The sequence below is a fragment of the Sabethes cyaneus genome, chromosome 1, assembly GCF_943734655.1.
Source record: "Sabethes cyaneus chromosome 1, idSabCyanKW18_F2, whole genome shotgun sequence".
Classification (NCBI taxonomy): Eukaryota; Metazoa; Arthropoda; class Insecta; order Diptera; family Culicidae; genus Sabethes; species Sabethes cyaneus.
In genome coordinates this window covers 146,222,486-146,243,552 of record NC_071353.1, presented here as the reverse complement: position 1 = coordinate 146,243,552, position 21,067 = coordinate 146,222,486, and the positions used below count along the sequence as shown (strand labels likewise).

General features: G+C 43.8%; 3 protein-coding genes across 3 annotated transcripts; 2 read left to right on the top strand and 1 right to left on the bottom strand.

Moving 5' to 3' along the window:
* Positions 1-16: 16 nt before the first annotated feature.
* LOC128746374 (uncharacterized protein K02A2.6-like) lies at positions 17-874 on the bottom strand. The gene has a single exon (XM_053843427.1). The coding sequence runs from the start codon at positions 872-874 to the stop codon at positions 17-19; it is 858 nt and encodes a 285-aa protein (XP_053699402.1).
* Positions 875-4,910: 4,036 nt separating this feature from the next.
* LOC128746372 (gastrula zinc finger protein XlCGF9.1-like) lies at positions 4,911-5,354 on the top strand. Its single transcript, XM_053843426.1, has one exon. The coding sequence runs from the start codon at positions 4,911-4,913 to the stop codon at positions 5,352-5,354; it is 444 nt and encodes a 147-aa protein (XP_053699401.1).
* A 547-nt stretch (positions 5,355-5,901) lies between these two features.
* Positions 5,902-20,634, top strand: LOC128736204 (zinc finger protein 664-like). Its single transcript, XM_053830686.1, has 2 exons — positions 5,902-6,365; positions 19,115-20,634. Exons 1-2 carry the CDS (start codon positions 6,091-6,093, stop codon positions 20,322-20,324), a joined length of 1,485 nt encoding a protein of 494 aa, XP_053686661.1. The 5' UTR covers positions 5,902-6,090; the 3' UTR covers positions 20,325-20,634.
* The last annotated feature ends 433 nt before the right edge of the window (positions 20,635-21,067 follow it).

Genomic DNA, 21,067 nt, shown 5'->3' with positions numbered 1-21,067 from the left:
ACCCAACATCTCCCTCCTAGTACCGAAGGTACGGCTGGAACCGTTGCGGTGGTCTTCTGGTTCGAGAAGAGCGCCGAGGTAGTTGTACTGCCGGTGAACTATCAGCCGCAGACTCGAAGGCCGTCGAAGGTGAAGACGCTGATGTTGAAAGGCCACTCGCAGGTGTAGCGGGTGATGCTGGAACTATCGTGGACCGTGATTGCTCCAGGACTTCCGTTTCTGACAATCGGGTTATCAGGGGTGTTGCTAATGCGGGCATAGATAGTTTCCACTCGTTGAGCAAGATGCTGAGTGGAATACGTTGTTTCGCCTGCGCCTTCGCTGTTGTTCTAGGAGCATCTCGCTGTCTGAGCTGATTGAGATGAGATCTGACCAGCTTCCCATTGTCCATCCAGATGTTGTACATCACTGTGCCGATCCTCTCTACTACCGTTCTAGGGAGCCACGACCACTTATTGTTGGCAGAAATTTTAGCATACACGGAATCCTTTGGATTGAGCGACCGTGCTTTGGAAGAACCCTGGCGGTTCAGTTGCTGTTCAGGAATTGACGGTGGTCGTAGAAGATCTAACGATGTTCTTAGCGGTCGATTGTACATCGCCTCTGCTGGTGACTTCCTACCTGGAACGTTGGGATCTGGTGTGGAACGGTAAGTCAGAAGGAAAATGTCCAGTGCAAGCTTGACCGAACCTTCTCCCTCCTGAATTTTCTTAACTGCCCTTTTAAAGGTGTCCACAAATCGTTCGGCTTGACCGTTCGGTTGTGGATGAAAAGGAACCGTTGTCATATGACGAATACCGTTTTCGCAGCAGAACTCGCTGAATTCCGCACTTTTGAATTGCGTACCGTTGTCTGTCACGAGAAGCTCCGGCATCCCCTTATTGGCGAACAGCGTGCGCACGAGGTTGATTGTAGCCTTTGAAGTTATCTGACGAGTGGGGAAAATTTCCGGCCACTTGGTGTGCGCATCGATGATGAGAAGGTCGTTGTGGGACACTATTTCTCAAGTTCTGCCTTCGGTGGAGACCGTGCTGCAGCCGCACAGTATCGACAACCCTTGATGAAACTCACGATCTCGTCGTCCATTCCTGGCCAGTGCACGAAGCTACGTGCGATGGCCTTCATTCGCTGTATGCCCTTGTGTAGCTGGTTGAGACTCCGCCTGCGAAAAGTGACCGGTATTACCAGTCTGTCGCCGAACATCACACTGCCTTGAACTACCGACAGGGCCTCCTGACGGTTGAAGAATCGAAGCATCTTCGGATCGCTGATTTCAGATTTAGATTTGGGCCAGCCATTAATAATGAAACGGTGAACCTTCCGAAGCAACGGGTCAGATGCCGTCGCTTTCTCAATCATGCTGAAACTGAGGGGCAGTTGATTAGTACTATCTACAGCTACTAACCTTAACTCTTCCTCTAAGGTGCTACAGGCAACGATGACATCTTCATCTGGTTTGGTGTGCTGATCGATGAGCCGCGACAGCACGTCAGCATTGCCGAATTTATCGGTCGAAACGTGCTCAATCAAGAAGTCGTAGGAGAGGAGCGATAAAGCCCACCGCTGGAGGCGATTTGCAGTTCAGATCGGAATCTCCTTTTTGGACCCGAAAATCCTCAGCAGTGACGCATGGTCGGTTTGAAGTCGGAATCGTCTCCCGAAAATGAATTTATGGAATTTCGTCACTGCGTAGATTATTGCCAGTCTTTCTCGATCGATTTGAGAATAGCGCTGCTCCACCGGTGTGAGTGCCCGAGAAGCATGCTGAATCACCTTCACGTGGCCATCAGGGTACTTGTGGCTGATTGTTGCCCCGATGCCGATGGATGACGCATCTGCCGCAACAATGATTTCTTGCGTGGGATCATAATGTGCTAGAAGCAGCTCGGATGACAGAATCTGTTTGAATTTGTCAAACGCCTGTTGACTTTCGCGTGTCCACACGAACGTAGATGTGTTTTTGAGGAGCTGGTCTAGCGGGAACCTGAGGGATCGCATATTCGGAATGAATTTTCGGTAGTAATTGATGGCTCCTAGGAATGAGCGAACTCCCGTGATGTCTTTCGGTGGTGGCAAGTTCTCGATTGCTTTAATCTTTGCTGAATCTGGCCTGAGGCCATGACGATCTAACAGATTACCCAAATACCGGATTTGCTGTTGACCGAAAGAGCATTTTTCCGGACGTATTGTGAATCCAAACTCTTCGATTCGCTGTAGCACTGCTAGAAGATTGCGCTTATGTTCGCCAGCGTTTTTGCCACTCACGATGACGTCGTCGATGTAGCCTGCAGTACATGGAAGACCTGCCAACACTGTATCCATCAACTGCTGGAAAGCGCCTGGCGCAGTTTTAACTCCAGGGGGTTGCAGTGCGGTCTTGGTAGAGAAACGACGTGGTTGTTTTGATGGCTTACTGGATCGCTTTGCACTTGAACAATATCCTTCCTTGTGACTAAACTGATTGCAGTTGGCACACCTGTGACTCTTGAAGCTGCAGTACTTTGAAAAGTGCATCACACCACAGTTCCAGCAAGGAGTAGCTAGAGTTTTCCTTTCTCCCTCTGATGTTGATGGCTTCTGTGGTTCTCTGGGCCGTTTCCTAAACGGCTTACGGCGCTGCGGATTTCCTTTGATAACTTGAACCTGACCGATGAGCTCTTCGATCATCGCTGTCTCGCTTTTTAAGTTGATCATTCTCTGGCATTCCTCCATCAGAGCTTCAAGGGTGACGTCGTTGTTGTTGTTCTGAGAGCTTGGATAGCTCAAACTCCAGGCATATTTTATTGACACGACAGGCAAAAGAAACATAATCCTCTGTCGCTGCCTTGCTGACGGTGAGGGTGCTGTAACGTTTCTTGACGGTGGACTCCTTCGTGCCGAAAAGTCCCTTCAACTTCGACACCGTTTCTTAGAAGGTAAAATCCTTCGGAGCACTGGGTAAAATATAGCTGGCATACCTGTAGTACTCGTTTGTGCCCAACCGCCGAAGAAGTAACCTCACTTTTGCTTCGTCGTCGATCCTTTCAGCATCTTTCGCAAGAAGATCTTCGTATCTGGCATACCACGCACTTCAACTTGCTGGGAACCCATCGCCACTGTGCCAATCCGTGGTGGATAGCACTTAGCAGTTCCCCAATACGACAAGCCACGTAGGGCTTGTACTGTCGATGATCGGTACGTAGCCATGATAGAACCGTTGCGGAATCACTCCACAGAACGCATTGCTTCACTTCGACGGTGTGACATCAAGCGGGTTCCCAAGACCTCTGCTTGCAGTTCCAAGCGAGGGATCGACAGCGGTTTTAAAGGCGCCACTTTCGTTTTAGCAGCTACTAACGTACATCACCAGACAAACAGCCGAGTCATCGCGTTAATTCCATCATCCAATCAAAAACCATTCATTTTTCAAAAAAGCATGTTTCGTAACATGTCCACACGTATGGCGGCGCGCGAGTGTTGCTTTGAGTTTACAGTATAAAACCCTGCAAATGCAAGCTACTTCGCAACATGCATAACAGAAGGTGCTAGTGTGCAGGCAAAATGTGTAGGACGATGGTTTTCATAGAATTTTCTTCTAAGTGTCATGTCAGTTCGTCAGTGCTTAAACTAAACATGCAATCAACAGTTACAGTTGGTCGGTGTTAAGTCAGACCGAACCAAGTGACAAAACTTTGATGTGGATGGTGGTGGATGGTTTTAATTTATCGATCGTTCGGAATCATCTCATAACTCTGGCTGTTTGCAATATTTATGTAGTCAGATTAGAGTAAAATGTAAAATGTAGCCTAGAAAATTCTTGATCGTTTGCTGTCATTAACTCATTTTTTTTAAAGTTTTGCGACTTGGTCCGGTCCGATTTAACACCGGCCAGTTATAACCTACATCTGACGGCTAAATTCATGCGGTTTACACAATAGCGACACTGAAAACTGAATCTTGCTTGTACTGAAATACATACGTTGCTAAGGTCAGTGCAATGGTTTTCTTTGTATCGTAACCGCCGGAACAGCGAGCATAAAAACTATTTATTTCTGTTTCAGAGTGCTTATAGCTTTTCTACGTTAGATAATCAAAATTCAATAATCGACTTGCGATACTCGGCTAGCTAGCTTCACTTCAAAGCGGACGTTTTTATCCCACCAGTCTATCAATCGCTTCTCTTCTGTTGCAGCAACTCGCACGCTTTGGAAGCGAAGCCTCGTACTGGCAGTGGCAGTCAACGGAAACACACTTGCGACATCTGCGGTGCATCATACAAATCACATGGTGGTTTACACTTTCACAAAAAAATCCACACATCCGTTGAGCGAAAAACATACAAATGTGACCAGTGTAATATTCGATTCACTCAAAAAGGTAATCTTAATTATCACAAAAAGACAAAGCACTTGGAAAGCTTGGATAAGAACCAATCCGACAAACCACTGTTCAAATGTGACTTGTGCAGTAAAACTTTCAAGTCAAAACGAACACTGAAGGATCACCATATTGTACAACACACGACGGAAAAGAATTTCAAATGCGACATTTGTGGTAAAGAGTACCACTTAATGAAACAGCTGAAGTGGCACCTGAGATTGCACACTTCGGTTCATTCGTTTAAATGCGATATCTGCGGCAGTGCCTACAAGACGAAAAACAATCTTGCGACGCATATGCAAATTCACATTGCGACGCAATCTTTTGAATGTGATACATGTGGTAAAGTTTGTAAGACACCCAGAACACTACAGCAGCATAAAATTATAAAACACACGTCAGAAAACAAATTCGCGTGTAACGTTTGCGGAAAAGATTTCCCCATGAAAAAATTGCTTACAAGTCACCAGAAAAGGCACACCACGGAACGCCTCCACCGGTGTCCGATTTGTGGAAAAGATTTTGTATTTCACGATGAGTTAGCGTGTCATATGGTTATACACAGCGATGAGCGACCGTTCGAATGCGACCTCTGTGGCGCATCCTTTAAGAGACCCAGTGGCCTGAAGAGTCACGGAAAACGCCACATCATGCCCGACGATCGAGAACCCCACGAGCGGCGGAAACATGCTTGTGATATCTGTGATCGAAATTTTGCCAGCAAATATAATCTTACCGATCACTTGAGAACTCACACCGGAGAGCGACCGTTCGAGTGTGACATATGTCACAAAACTTTCATCAGACACGGTGATCTTAAGGACCATAAAATCACAAAGCACACGCAGGAAAAGAAGTTGAAATGTCCAGAATGTGGTAAAAGTTTTTTCTTGAAGGCACATTTGAGACAGCATCTGAAAGTACATAACCCTAAGAATATTCTCAAGCATAACCCGGATCGTTCACAAGTGTCTGATATGCGGAAAAGTCTATAAGGATAAATATTTATACGCTCGCTGAGCACATCCACATACATCGACATGTTAGGTGGGCTAGCACATTTTTTGCGACATCTGTGGTGCATCATACAAGTTAAATGATAGTCTATACTGGCGCAAAACATTCAAGTATTCAAATGTGACTTATGCAGTAAAACTTTCACGTCATAGCGAACTCTGCCGTTTTTTCGGATGTCCAATTTAGTGCTGGCTACACAACACTACGGAAAACAATTTCAAATGCGACATTTACGGTAAAGATTTCCAAATAATCAAAGTACTAAAATTTCCGTTCCGTCCGTTCCGTTTGAAAATGTAGCGGTTTTTGTGTATCCTGTCGCTTCTGTGCCCTTGTATGGTCTGTGATGTAGTCCGAAGTGACACCATTTGTGCATACCCCCTTTTGCGGCTTTTCAATCTATTCACAGTTGATTAGGTTATTTCCATGGCTGGTAAATCTCGTTTGGCGTGTACCTACGCTATGTTTTTGTTTCTTCTGTGTCTGTGCCTTCTGTGTTCTGTGTTCTGTCTGGCTGCTGGTTTCTGCTGACAATTTGTTTACCGGAACGCGATTTAATTTGGTTTTATCGGTTTTATTACATTTATTAGATTAGGTACATCCGAAAGTAAAAGCAAGTTTTTCGATGTTAGCGAAATCCGAAGTTTATTGTCTTCCATTTCCACCATTAACGGTGCTTTTAGACGTGCATTGTTAGGTATAGTGATTGCGAGAATGCAAAACGAAAAGGAAAATTCCACTTCCATAAAATTGGAAGAATCCACTACGATAAAAGTCGAAGAACTTATTATAACCGATGTCCTAGATGTAAAAGGTGAACCAATAGAAATTAACGGATACTCCTGTGAAACTACACTGCCTGCGACCCCCAAGGATGATACATCAGTTGTGATAAAAGCATCTACTGCAATAGACATCATTGATGGAGTAAGAACAGAAACGGCTCCTGCTGTAGCAGCTGATGAAAATGGCAAAGCTGATAGTTTCAGGTAAGTTTATACTATTTTGACTCATTAAATACATTACATTACATTCTGTTAGTATAAAATCACACAAGAGCTCTACGGACGCTTTTATCCCAGAATAGACTATGGACATTTCATTTACTTAGTTGCACCAGTGAACTGTTGTTAATTCTTGTTAACACAGCAACATTCGGCTAATAGGTTGCGATAAAACTGTAACAACTCTGCTAGGTTCCGTGTTTGTTATAGAAATCACAATTTAGATTTTTTAGTACCAATTCCAACTTTTATCCTGTTCGGAAGCTTTAATAAGCGTTCAAAGCTCATTTCATTGAAGAATTCGATTCTAACAGTTTTGACTTTCGGCGTGGCAACTATGATGCAATCAACTCAGCTTTGAGAGAATTCGATTGGGCGGCTATCCATGCTGTTCCATGAAGCTGTTTCAGAATTTAACGCCAAAATTCAAGAGTTAATTCTTCAACATGTCCCCAGAGTTCGTCCGCGTCCTAAGCCTATCTGGGGAAATAGACTACTTACTCGACTCAACCGTTCTCGGAAATCAGCACTTCGTGCCTACCAAAAAAATAGGAATCCTGCTACTCGATGTCGGTTTATCACAGCAAGCAGAGCGTACAAAACACTAAGCAGAAGACTCCATAGAGATTATGTACGTAAGACTGAACGCAACCTGCGCTCAAATCCAAAATGCTTTTGGAAGTTCGTAAACTCGAAGCGCAAAGAAGACGGGCTTCCATCTAGTATGTATCTGCGGCATAATGAAGCTACTACCGATAGCGCCAAATGTGAGTTATTTGCTGAGCATTTAGCAAGCGTCTTCAATCCTGTATGTGCTTCGACAGACGAGATCGCTACAGCCCTCGTACATGTCCCTAGCAACATGTTCACTGCAGGCATCTTTACAATTTCGGACGAGGAAGTTGCTAATGCTATCGTCAATTTAAAACAGTCGTATTGTCCCGGACCCGATGGCATTCCCGCTGCACTTCTGAAAAATTGTTATGAAACTCTAAAATCACCGCTTGCCTCCATTTTCAACCTTTCTTTGCATTATCAACAGTTCCCTTGCAGCTGCCCAGTAAACCATTTGGTTTGTATATCTCGATTGCAACTGAGAAACACGACATCATATCTGAACGAAAAAGTTATATTTCACGTCAGATAAGAGCATATATGTACCAAAGTGGAGGCAATATACGTGCGAAAATTTTGACGATTATTTTTAATTATATCTTGCATTTTATACAGCGGTTTTTATAACACGCAACTTAATACTCCGGAATATATGATTGAGATATAACTAAATATTGCAATAATCTATACTGCTTTATAATTCACAGTCATGAATTGTATATGAAGACGCACGACTGCAAAACAACTTATTGTTCACTTTGTTTTGACATACTCTAATCATTATGCAATTCCAATGTTAAATTGACATGAAAACGATTTAATGTGAACTTTCTATTACGATCTTGTGTTATCTGGGTGGAAAGAGTCTTTCATGTTTCCGGTGTTTAAAAAGGGCGACAAACGTAATGTTGAACAATATCGTGGGATTTCCTGTTTGCGCGCTTGCTAGAAAGTGTTCGAAGCTATTATTTACAACCATTTGATGTTCACCGTAAAAAACTATATTTCCACTGCACAACACGGATTCTTCCCTGGCAGGTCTGTAACTACAAATTTAATGGAATTTACCTCATTTTGCCTGCGTGGGATGGAACAGAGTTTCCAAATAGATGCTATCTATACAGACCTAAAAGCTGCTTTTGATCGTGTCGATCATGGATTACTTTGTGCAAAATGTGATAAACTCGGAGCTTCTGCGGCAATGGTAGCATGGTTTAAATCCTACTTACGCAATCGAAAAATTGCTGTAAAGTTGGGTGCATCTCAATCTGGCTGGTTCAGCAACAATTCTGGGGTCCCTCAAGGCAGCATACTGGGACCCTTACTGTTTTCATTGTTTATTAACGATGCTACTAAACTATTACCTCGTGGCACACGATTGTTGTACGCAGATGATACTAAGATCTTTCAGCGTATCGAAACTCGCAATTATTGCAATAGTCTTCAAGCGCTGATTGATTCATTCGCAGCAGACTGGTGCTCCAGAAATTACATGTCGCTAAGTTTCATCGTAAAAAGCAGCCTATGGTGCATGACTATCGCATTGATGGAATACTTCTGCAACGCTGCGATGTAGTCACCGATCTTGGAGTAGTCTTGGATGCTCAACTGACATTTAGGCAACATTATTCCATGATTATCAGCAAGGCTAATCGACAACTCGGACTGATCATGAGAATTGGCAAGGAGTTCGAAGACCCTGGTACCTTGCGGACCTTGTATTGCTCGCTGGTGCGGTCAATTTTGGCGTCAGCCTGCGCTATTTGGGATCCCTTCTACGATAATTGGATAAAACAAATCGAACGCGTACAGAAACACTTTGTTTTAAGGGTTTGCCGTACACTATCATGGAGAAATTCTGACAACCTACCGCCCTATACGGACCTGTGCCTCCTAATAGGAATTACACCCCTGGAAAGGCGACGTAACCCCGCCAGTGACGGACCTTCGCTGATGAACCGCCACGGGTGGCTCCCTAAAAAGAGTGAACAAGTAATGGGGAAATTGGATCGGGACCCGAGCTGTCTGTCACAAGCCAGGATAAAGGAGGAGTGTTGAGATTTGTCGCTCGGCGTGCAGCTCCGGATGGCTCCATGGTAAGTTTATGGTGGATCCATCCGGAACTGCACATCGAGTCTCTTCCGCGGCAAATCTTGTAAAAATCTTTTGCTCTCAATGTAGCAAGTAGTCAAGGAGCATGCTACATTCTGAGCAAAGTGCGGAGGAGGACCCCAATCCTCGGTGTAACGCGACCCGTGCCTAGGGATGAATGCTTGGGGGGGTCTAATAAAGTTTCCCAAGGTCGAACGGAGCCTGCATGGTACCAGAGCACCCTGTACAGTATATTGCTCCCTCTGTTCCAAGCTGGTAAAGAACCGTTGATTTTCTCCCCAGCAGAGTACAACCATCGCCATGGACAACCTTGAAACAATAATTGATGGGGCAACCAACGACCCCCAAGAGTTGGTGATAAACACCGGAGTAGGTGTAGAGGTGGCGCACGACGGTAGACCGGAAGTGCGCAGTCCGATCGGCACGGACAATACTGGCGAAGTAATGGATACAGGGATGGAAGAGGACTTTAACCTCGACAGCATGTCGCTGGAAGGAGGACTCTCGGCTTCATCTCTAATCCTGAATTCACCAACAGGGAATACGGAGAGCGACGCGGATAACCTTCCCGATCCGGTCACGCTACCTGAAGTCAAGGGGCAACATGGGACTTCCGGAGTTGTAGCCAAGCGTCTCTCCAATGCGCAACGGCGACGGCAGAAGTGGTATCGGAGCAAGGGCTACTCAAAGGACGAAGCGGAGGAACTTGCCCTTCTGCCGGCCGGCCAGCCTAGCCAGTGGGACCTTGTCGTTACCAAAAGGCAACGATCCGCTGATACGGCGTCGACGAACATCAGCAGCAAAGGTTCCACTAAAAAGAGACCACGCAGTCGAGCCTGCGCGGGTCCTTCGGCACCAAAACCATCCTCGGGGTGCACCTACAGGGAAATGGTGGATGCTTTCAGTGTAGCCATAACTACAGCTGATTATCCCGTTTCCCTGATCACTACGGATCAGCTCCAGACTGTCCGCGCCGTTCTTCTGGATCAAATAGCTGACCAGGAGACTCCAGCCATTAGACCCAAGTTAAGGAGCTGCCAGTTCAAGAACGGCTACTTGATACTGGCTTGCTCTGACCAGAACACGGTCAAATGGCTGGAGCAAACGGCATCTACTCTCGTACCATGGGAAGGAGCACAACTACGGGCCTACGACACGAAGGACCTGCCGAAGGCTCACACCTTCATAGGGTACTTCCAGGACAGTGTCGGTACCACGGACGAGAAAATTTTGAGATTCCTCCAGAATCAGAACGACGGCTTTTCAACGCAAGCGTGGCAGATACGCCGTCGCATTGTGCGTGGAAATACCGTGGAACTGTTAATGGAGGTTGACCAAAAGTCAGCAAGTCAGATCACTGAGCAGCGCTTTACGCTAAATTTTATGTTTGGCAAAGCACGCATGCGACAGGTTGGCAGGGGTCTGATCAACACAGGCGCAACAGTCTGCTGCAAAGTCGAGGAAGGTACGAGCGGAACTCCCTTCTGGGAGCGCCCCGCCACCACCAAGACAATGCAATCCTGCAACGTTGAGGGTGGAAAGTGCGGAACTTCCCACTGGAAGTGCCCCGCCGCCACCTAAACAATGCAATCCTGCGAAGACTAGGCGAGCGCCGCGAAAACCTCGCAAGACGCGTACGCAGCAATCACCAGTCGATAGCAGACCTCAGAGGCTCAATCCGCCGTTAAGTGCGGGTCGGACATCTGTGGCCTGTCGCCTGCGGCAACCGAAGCCTGCCGGTGTGAGCGACCCAGCCGCTCAACTCAGCGAAAACGCTGCTGGTACCCGTTCGCCAAGGCTCGATGCAGTACTGGATTAAGCTGAAAACGGCAATCCTGCCTCCAAATGAGCAGCTTTCGCTGCATTCACACAGCTGCTCTGATCCAGGAGCCATGGATCAACGATACCACGATCCTCGGTCTATCCGGCGCTAATGGTAAGTTGATCTATTGTAATACACAGTCCAAGCCAAGGACTGCCATTCTGTTAAATAAGAGAATAACATTTTCTCCAATTACAGAATTCATCCAACGCGACGTCGTTGCCATTACGGTGGTAGTCCCGGCGACTAGACGGAAGCAGGAGATAGTCGTTGCGTCCGCCTACTTTCCAGGGGACAAGGACGAAATACCACCGCCCGAGGTTGCTGAACTTGTGCGGTACTGCAGAGCAGTCAACAAGCCGTACGTGATAAGCTGCTTACTTCTAAGAGCATCCGTAACGGTGCGCTAGTATTTTAGTTGCTCTGGTGACTGAACAGCGCTGCTATATTTTTAGTCACTCGTTTTCGTACCGGTCGTTACTATCGCGGCTGTTATTTTAGTTGTCATATTCCGTACCGGTAAAAACCATACAGCTGTTTTGGAACCAATTTGTAAACCAATGAAAATCAATCATAAATTTAAATAATTGACCATTTAGACATAATGAGGCGGACACAAGTAACAGGTATGGAAGCGGCGGAAATGGTACGTACGCGAGGGAACGAACTGAAAGACGACCGAATCGATCGGTCGGAAGGACGATTACTTCTCGAACAATCCTACATACAGTGCCGAGTAATTCCGCGACCTCTTTCGGACTCATGCATTATTCATGCGCATTGTGAAGGACGTAGAGAAGCTGTCAACCAAGCTGCCAACGCTTATTTCGTTTAGCGGCTGAACTCAAACAGAAGGTTACTGAAAAAAGGATGAATGCCCGAGCTCCCAGAGATGTCGGGATCGTTGAATTGCGGCTACTGGGAATGAAAAAATTGTCACCTTACTTATGTGTTTGTGTCCGCCGGTCCGGTAGAATAAAAGGATGAAATCAAAGATCTCCACTCTCGACCGACCCTCTACACTGTCCTTGCGCAATCCAGTAAGGTGCTTCTCTGCAGATTTCGTTCACTCCTTTCTTCATGGTGTGTCCGATCCGTTTCCCCATACTTCCCCGAATTTTTGTGGCTATCGGCCGTTAAATGATTTATTGTAGGTAACGACTAATAAACAACTACAGGTTTTGTGTTGTCTCCGCTGAGACGCATCACGTTTCGCAGGCATACAGCCAGTAGTACGAATTTATTGTTTGGGTTAAAAATTCGGGTTTTCAAATGTAGAGCGATTTGTACAACAAACGGATATCACCATTGGCGGTAGCGGTTTCTCGTTGTTCGGCTAGAGAGTTAGTCCAGGCTCTGCTCACCTACAATCTCGGTTAACATCTCTTTCTAGTTCGGTGTATCGTTGATGGATAGCTATCTTAGCTGATCAGGTTCACGCTCGCTCTTCCTCTACGTTTCGTCCGAAATCCACTACCTTCGAACGCTGCGCACTTTACCAAGGATTTCGTCACTGGTGCCTGGTGGTGATGAGGGCGTTCTTGTGGCCGTGATGTGTTTCATTTCTATGATAGCCCTCTCTTCCAGATGGGGGAGGGGACTCGAGCCACCATAGAAACATTTCTTGCCTTCAAACACCTCCATATGCCAAATTTGGTTTTATTTGCTTGATTAGTTCTCAAGTTATGCAGAAATTTATGTTTCATTTGTACGAGAGCCCTCCCCCCTTTCAGAAGAGAGAGGGGTCACGAACCATAATAGAAAAAAATCTGGCTCCAAAAATTTCCACATGCTAAATCTAGTTCCATTTGCTTGATCAGTTCCCAAGTTATGCAGAAATGTCTGTTTCATTTGCATGAGAAGCCCCCCCTCTCCCGCTTCCACTGGGTGGGTTCTCAAGCCATCATAAGAACTTTTCCCGATCACAAATGCATGCAAATTTTCACGTCGATCCGTTCAGTAGTTTCTGAGTCTGTAAGGTTCATACAGATTGCTATCCGAAAGCAATACTTGCATTAACAACAACAACAATATACCCCGAACCGCAGTTTTTAATAATCATTTGATCCACAATTTTCAATAATAATCCGCATTTGATAATTCTTTGGGTGGGATAGCAGCCTTCTCCAGCGCTGTTATCGGGTTGCTAAATTTGTGCACGCGCTGCTTCCCGAAAGCCCGGTTACTATTTTAGCAGCGCGTTTAGCAGCGACCGGTACGGTACAGAGTGATGACAGAGAGCTGCTAAATTGGGTTTAGCAGCGCACCGTTACGGATGCTCTAACGATGTCAATGTAATCAATGTAGGGAATCAAAAAGTAGCAACAAAAACTGCTTTATTATTCTTCTTTTTCACACGTTAAACGCATTTTAGTTAAGTAGTGTTTTTTCTCGCCTTGGTACACTGAAAGAATATGCTACAACTGGTAACCCGAAATGAAGATAGAATTAACAAAAGGGCGAATGTCGCAAGCGTAAACAATCCGAGTGAGGGTTGATTTTCCTATGCTGGTCCAGCAAAAAGTAACTCACTCGTTTTGTTTACATTTGCGACATTCGCCCTTTTGTTAATTCTATCTAGAAATATGTTGAAACCTGTGTAAACTGGCCGCCCTGCTCTTTGTTATTGTTTGGTGGTTTGTTTTAGTTGGCAGTTGCAAGGGCGGATATTACATTTTCCGATCGGATTTCTATCTTAATCGTTAGGAAAACTAAATGCGAAACCGATTAAACACGCTAGGTCAGTATAAACAAATCGTTTTTATATGCATTGTATGTATAAACAAGTGATGTCATGTTGAGAATGACATTTAAACCATTTTTAATTTGCACGTGGTGCAAACAGGCGGGGTTCAAATTAAAAAGTGATCAGATTAAAAATGGTCAAACGAACGGGGATCCACGGTATCTTGGTCCAGCAAGAAGCAAACCACCATTGCAACATCGTCTAGCGAAGCGGGGTTAGCACTGAGCACTTAGCTCGGCTGTTTCTGAGGCAATTTGGTTATCTGGCATACGCGAAGATCTACAATTAAAAGATGCAAAGGATCCAGTGATAATCTTCGAAGACAATCAGGGAAGCATCAGCATATCGACATCAGAAATCACAATGTAGATTTTTTCATTCCAATTCCAACTTTCATCCTGTTCGGAAGCTTTAATAAACGTTCAATATTTAAAGCCAGAGTTTCAATTCCGATACCTAGCTCCAATATGTTATTTGTGCAACTTTTTACAAGTTAAATACAATAACAAATGCACAACTTACAAAAAATTGTTTGCTATCGATATTAGTTGCATATCCGTTATAAACGAATAAAACGATAGATTACCTTTTTGTTGCTATTACACGTATTTTCGCAGTAGTTCAGGTAAGACAGTAGTTTCATCTGAAAGTGGACGAAATAATCCCACCAATCTATCAATCTCTTCTCAATTCTCTTCTGTTGCAGCAACTTGCACGCTTTGGAAGCGGATCCTCCTTCTGGTAGTGACAGTAAACCGAAGCACATTTGCGACATCTGTGGAGCATCATACATGTTACGTTCTAGCTTAAAGCGTCACAAAAACATTCACACGTATGCTGAGCCTAAACCTTACAAATGTGACCAGTGTAGTTCTCGATTCGTTCTTAAGCGTAGTCGCGATTTACACAAAAAGAAAAAGCACTTACCGCCAAGCTCCAACATATCCGACAAACCGCTGTTCAAATGTGAAATATGCAGTAAAACTTACATGTCAAATCGAACACTGAAGGATCACCATATTATAAAACATACGACGGAAAAGAATTTCATATGCGACATATGCGGTAAAGAACACCACACAAAGGAGCAGTTGAAGAGGCACCTGAAATGGCACAGCTCGCACAGCTCGGTGCGTTCGTTTAAATGCAATATCTGCGGCAATGAATATACACGGAGAGCATCTCTTGTGTCACATATGAAAGTTCACACCACAACGCAGTCTTTCGAATGTGACCTCTGCCATGCGTCCTTAACGACACTTAGCGGTTTGCAGTTACACCGGAAACACCACGTGTCCGACGATCTGAAATACGCTTGTGTTATCTGTGGTCGAAAATTTACCAACAAAAGATGGCTCCCGCTTCACTTGAAAACTCACACCGGAGAGCGTCCGTACGAGTGTGATATATGTCACAAAACTTTCATCCAACGCAGATCACTTAACGATCATAAAATCACACAACACACGCAGGAAAAGAATTTTAAATGTCCAGAGTGTGGTAATAGTTTTCACATGAAACGACAATTAACAAAGCATCTGAAAATACATAACCCCAACCATAACTCAGACCGCTCACACAAGTGTCTGCTATGCGGAAAAGTCTATAAGAGTAAATATACGCTCCTTGAGCATATTCGTCGGCACACAGGTGAGCGGCGAACGTATATTTGCGACATCTGTGGTGCATCATACAAGTCACGTGATGGCATACGACGGCACAAAGAAACTCACGCATCCACATCCGTTGACCCAAAACCGTACAAATGTGACAAGTGTAAAAGCCGATTCACTTATAAGTGTAATCTCAACCTTCACAAAAAGAAACACTGTCCGTCAAGATCCATCGCTGGAATGCAGAAGGAAAGCTTGGATGTGAACAAATCCGACAAACCGCCGCTGTTCAGGTGTGAGATATGCGGTACAACTTTCAAGACAGTTCGAGCACGGAAGATTCATTCATTCCAGAAGCATATACGACGGAGCAGTTGAAACTCTTTCGACATTTGCAGTAAAGAGTACCAGCAGATGGCGCAGTCGAAGAAGCACTCGAAAGTGCACAGCGTATGCGATATCTGCGGAAAGAGGGTTTCATTCCGATATGCGCCACTCATCGTCCGAAGCGGTGCGACATCTGCGGTGTAGCGTATAAATCACGGAACGGTTTGACTAAACACCAGATGATTCACTAGTAAGTTTTGAAATCGTATACCAATGGGACGAATATGTATATTCTCGGGCTGTGAACAATTTGGCGAAATTTTTAACTTTCTAGCTATGTCTACTTTCCCGTGATGTCAGTGAACCTCTCTGGTTTTATAGGACAGGACGTGCCAACTGGCTTCTTATTCTTCTTCTTATTATTACCGCCATCTCGATTGAATATTCTTTGTTACACTCTGCACCACTGTTGCCTGCACATATTATTTTAAGAATATTTTCGTTTGCCGAACAACAGCTCCCGAATACGCCACAGTTTATGAGACCAAAATCATGTTTTGCATTTCATTTTGAAAATTAAAATTCGTGTACAAACAAAACTAATGGTGAACCAAGCATAGAACTACAGAATACAAAAGAAATCAAAATTTGGAAATAATAACTTATTGTCGTATTCCCACTAATGAGTGTCAGCAACACTGAAAGCGATACCGCGTTACATTTTCCAATCAACGGTTGCTCGTCGCTTCCAGCCAATCAGAAATTGAGTCAATTTTGGGTCAACGTCGCGGTTGACACTTGGCACGTCCTGTCCTAGGGTACAACTATCGGAAAAAACAACATGCTTTTGGCAACTCTGCTCACGTCAAGCTGACATTTTCCCCTTGCAAAACTGTCAAGCGTACGTTAGCGAAGTTGCCAAAAGCATTTAAATATTTTCCAAAAGTTGCGCCCACTATCCGCCATTAAGCACACGAAAAGGTGGATAGCGCGGGTACCATGATATTTCTAAAACGCGGTTTTCCGCGTATAACAAATACACGTAGCATATATGGACAAGGGTTTCCAGTAAGGCGTATAAGTGCGTAGTAATCAGAGATTACTTTTGTAATCATTTACGAATTATTTAGGTAATCACTGGTAATCAGTAGAGTAATCAATGATAATCTTAAGTAATCGTTGGTAATCATGATTAATTTATAGTAATCACAAGAGATTGATTACTGGTAGTCAGAGGTAATCAGTAAAGTAATCAAAAGTGTTGCCAATATTAAACACACGAATAATACAAACGTACCAAACCCCGTAGCCCTGGTTACCGCTTGATTTGAAAAATAACAAATCAAAGCAATCGGGGGTGAAAATTTTCACTAATTTTTCAAGCACTTTCGTTGAGATAGGTTTGTTGTAAATTCGCTCTGCTTAAGATTGTTTTAAAATAAATTACTAGTTGATACGTAAGATTGTTAATTGCTAAAAAATACAAAATCGTGGTTTTGTGAAAAAGAAACCTTGAAGTCGTTGTCCTGAAGAACTGTCCCGTGCCTACATTTTTAGCCCTTCTCTCCCAGGTAAGGGAATACTTCGTCCTGCTGCTAACTGTGCCACATTTTTGGTCCTTCGAATGCCAACTAACCGTTTATATGGAACCACAGTTACGCCGTTCAAATAGAGAAAACAAAGGAGCGGTTCCGAAGCGATTTGAAAATTTCACGTTAAACCGTGCAGAAAAACTACCCAACATGTATCGTACTCCAGTTAACGACAAGGATTCGCAAAGTAAAGATTTACCGCCTAACATTGAAAAAGCCGTCCCTGCACAAAATGTGGATGTAACTGAGAGCCAATCAGTGGTTGGTTCCCATCGAACAAATGGTGCTGCCTATGCTGCAAGGCGTTCAATTGCAAGTCGCTCTTCTATTGATGGCGAAGCTGGCAACCAACTCAGAGTTCTGGTGTTGGAAGCATAAATCGAGAAAGAGGATCCGAGTGCTTCAATTGAAAGGTATAAGATTTTGGTGGAAAACCAATTAGCTGAACTGCGGATCAAGCGAGAACTGGCACTGAAGACGGAGCAGAAAAAGATGAAGTATATGGAAAGGAAACGTGAACGTGAACTGAAAGTGAGCGATATAAAGTATGGTTCAAGTCAAGAGGTGGAAGCATCCCGAGAAAATCGAGCGCATGCACGAGCGCATCAAAGCGTGTTACGAAATGGTTAAGTGAATCTGAGCCAGCCTGTCAACCAGAGCAATTGCCGCGTTACGAGCCTGAAGAAGGAAAAATTGCTTCCAATTCCGACTCTAGCGTAAATCAACTATTGTCTCAAGCTTTCAGTGCTCTCCAGACTCGAAATATCGAAAGATTTGCACTCGTTTTATGGCGACATTATGGAATGGATAATTTTTGAAAATGAGTTCCGAATGTCCACAGAGGAGTTTAACCTGTCAGATAGAGACAATTTGAGGAGATTAAATAAATCTTTGCAAGGACGAGCTCGTAAGACAGTGGAATCTTTGCTTTTGTCACATGAAAATGTTGAACAAATCATGAGGATGCTGAAGTCGAATTTTGGTCGCACAAAATGGGGCTTCTGTACTTCTTCGAGCGTCTTCCTTCCCTAGAGTAACCGAGTTGTTCAGCGTTAAGTCTTCCGTTAGAAGTCTCTTCCTAAGGTCGGATGATCTACAAAACTTGGTTGCTTTCGTCAACGCGATAAGATCCATTCCAGCGTTACGGGACACTATCCCTACTACGCAGATCGGTTTCTGTTTCATGAAATCCCTGGCAAGGCGTAGTGGTTAGCATTCACACCTCAGCCTCACGCCGAGGGCCCGGGTTCAAATCCCAACCCCGCAGAAGTCACGAATGACCCAAAAGCTGGTTAAAGTGACTATAATCTAAACAAAACAAAATCCCTGGCACTCTAGTGGAAGAAAAAGTACTTTTTGAACAACTATTTTATAAGGTATTTGCCAAAAAATTGCTGAAACAGGAAGCGATTCACACGTTAATAATGGATGCTAATTGTGTCCCGTAACGCTGGAATTGGAATGTGTCATAAGCAGTTCGATGCCCTTGATCATCAATGTTTCTTGATCGGATGTTCCGGAAGCTCTGGAAGACCAAGAGGGGATTTTTTCTGTCTCACCAACAATCTGTAAGGTGGAAAAATATATACTTGACATCTTTCCCAAAGGAACCATGGTCGCGAATTTTTCGTTTTTAAATTGAAACATTTAACTTCGGTTTTTTTTTTGTGAAATTTATACAATCGAAGAAAACGTAAAAGTACAGCGGATTTTTCCTTTGAAATCTGAAAAATTTCCTACTTTTGTTGGCTGTCGGTGTGTGATTCAATTTCAATTTTGCATGGCTGGCCTTGAACAAATTTTTACAAGACAGCCCAACGTAATCCCACGTTAACCTTCTCGGAATTAATCTAATTTAAAAAAAAAAGATAATCAAAATTCAATGATTAACTTCTTTTCCGTTGCAGCAACTCGCGCGCTTTGGAAGTGCACCCTCCGATCGGCAGTGGTAGTCAACCGAAATACATTTGCGACATCTGTGGAGCATCCTACAAGTCGCGTGGTGGTTTACACAATCACAAAAAAATCCACACATCCACATCCGTTGAGCCAAAACCTTACAAATGTGACCAGTGTAGTTCTCGATACGCTTACAAGCGTAATCTCAATTTTCACAAAAAGAAGCACCTACCGTCAAGTTCCAATTCTGAAAAGCTCAAATGCGACTTATGCGGTAAAACTTTCTCGACAAATCGAACACTGAAGATTCACCGTATTTTAAAACATACGTCGGAAAAGGATTTCAAATGTGACATTTGTGGTAAAGAGTACCATTTAATGAAGCATTTGAAGAGCCACCTGAAATTCCACAGCTCGGAGCGTTCGTATAAATGTGATATCTGCGGCAATGGATATCAGTGGAAAGGAAGTCTGGAGAAACATATGAAAATGCACACCACAACGCAATCTTTCGAATGTGACATATGTGGTAAACTTTGTACTGCCAGAACACTGCGGCAGCATAAAATCGTTAAACACACGTCAGAAAAAAAGTTTGCGTGTAACGTATGCGGTAAAGATTTCCATATGCAACATTTGCTTACAAGGCACCTGAGGTGGCACAACTCGGAATTCCTGCACCAGTGTCCGGTTTGTGGAAAAGATTTTCTATTTCGAAGTGATCTTGCGCGGCACATGTCTATTCACAACGATGAGCGACCATTTAAATGCGAGCTCTGCGACGCATCCTTTAAGGCACGCGTTGTCTTGCAGGGACACCAAAGGCTCCACATATCCGACGGTCAAACACACGTTTGTGATATCTGTGAACGAAAGTTTGCCACCAAAGAGACTCTCAAATATCACCTGAGAACTCACACCGGAGAGCGACCGTTCGAGTGTGACATATGTCACATAACTTTCATCACAGGCAGATTACTTAATGATCATAAAATGTCAAAACATACCAAGGAAAAGAATTTTAAATGCCCAGAATGTGGTAAAAGTTTTCACTTGAAAGCACAATTAACACAGCATCTGCAAATACATAATCGCAAGAGGAAATCACATACTTGCGACCACTGCGGTGCGTCATACAAGTCACGTGTTGGTTTATACATTCACAGAAAAAAATTCCACGCATCCGTCGAGCCAAAACCTTATCAATGGGATCAGTAGTTCGTCGATTCACTAAAAGAGCAAGTCTCAATTCTCACAAAAAGAAACACGTACCGTCAAGTTCCAGTTCGGAAAAGTTTAAAATTTAAACAGTTAATGTGGCTAATGCAATAAACCGACAAACTGATGACATGACATCCCATACATTTTCCTGAAAAAACTTATGTTCGAAAAATTTGAATCAAAATAGGGTAAGGAACGAGTTAAGCAGTGTCACCTATTTTAATCAGTTGAACCTAAATGAGCCGAAAATGCACTTTTTTATTCACATTTTCAAAATCTTTTGATAGGATCATCTTCACAAATCACTTAACCCAAGGATCGTGTACTGGGCACACTGCAAAAATCTATATGTGGGACACATAGAAACTATACGAAAAGTTTTCTCAGTGTAGAATTCACAGTAACTGTTGATTCAACCAGTTTACTTAAGATGAAGTTATTTGAAGATAGAATTAACAAAAGGGCGAATGTCGCAAGCGTAAACAAACCGAGTGAGGGTTGATTTTCCTATGCTGGTCCAGCAAAAAATATCTCTCACCCGTTTTGTTTACATTTGCGACATTCGCCCTTTTATTAATTCTATCTAGATTTATTTCCATTGTTGGTTGAATCTCGTTTGGCGTGTACGTCATGTTTTTGTTTGTATTTATAGCATTTTTAGCGTATTTAGCTCTGATTCGGTCTGATTCTGCTTGTGTTTCCGGCGCTTACTGGGCCGCGGTTTAACTCTGGTATTATAT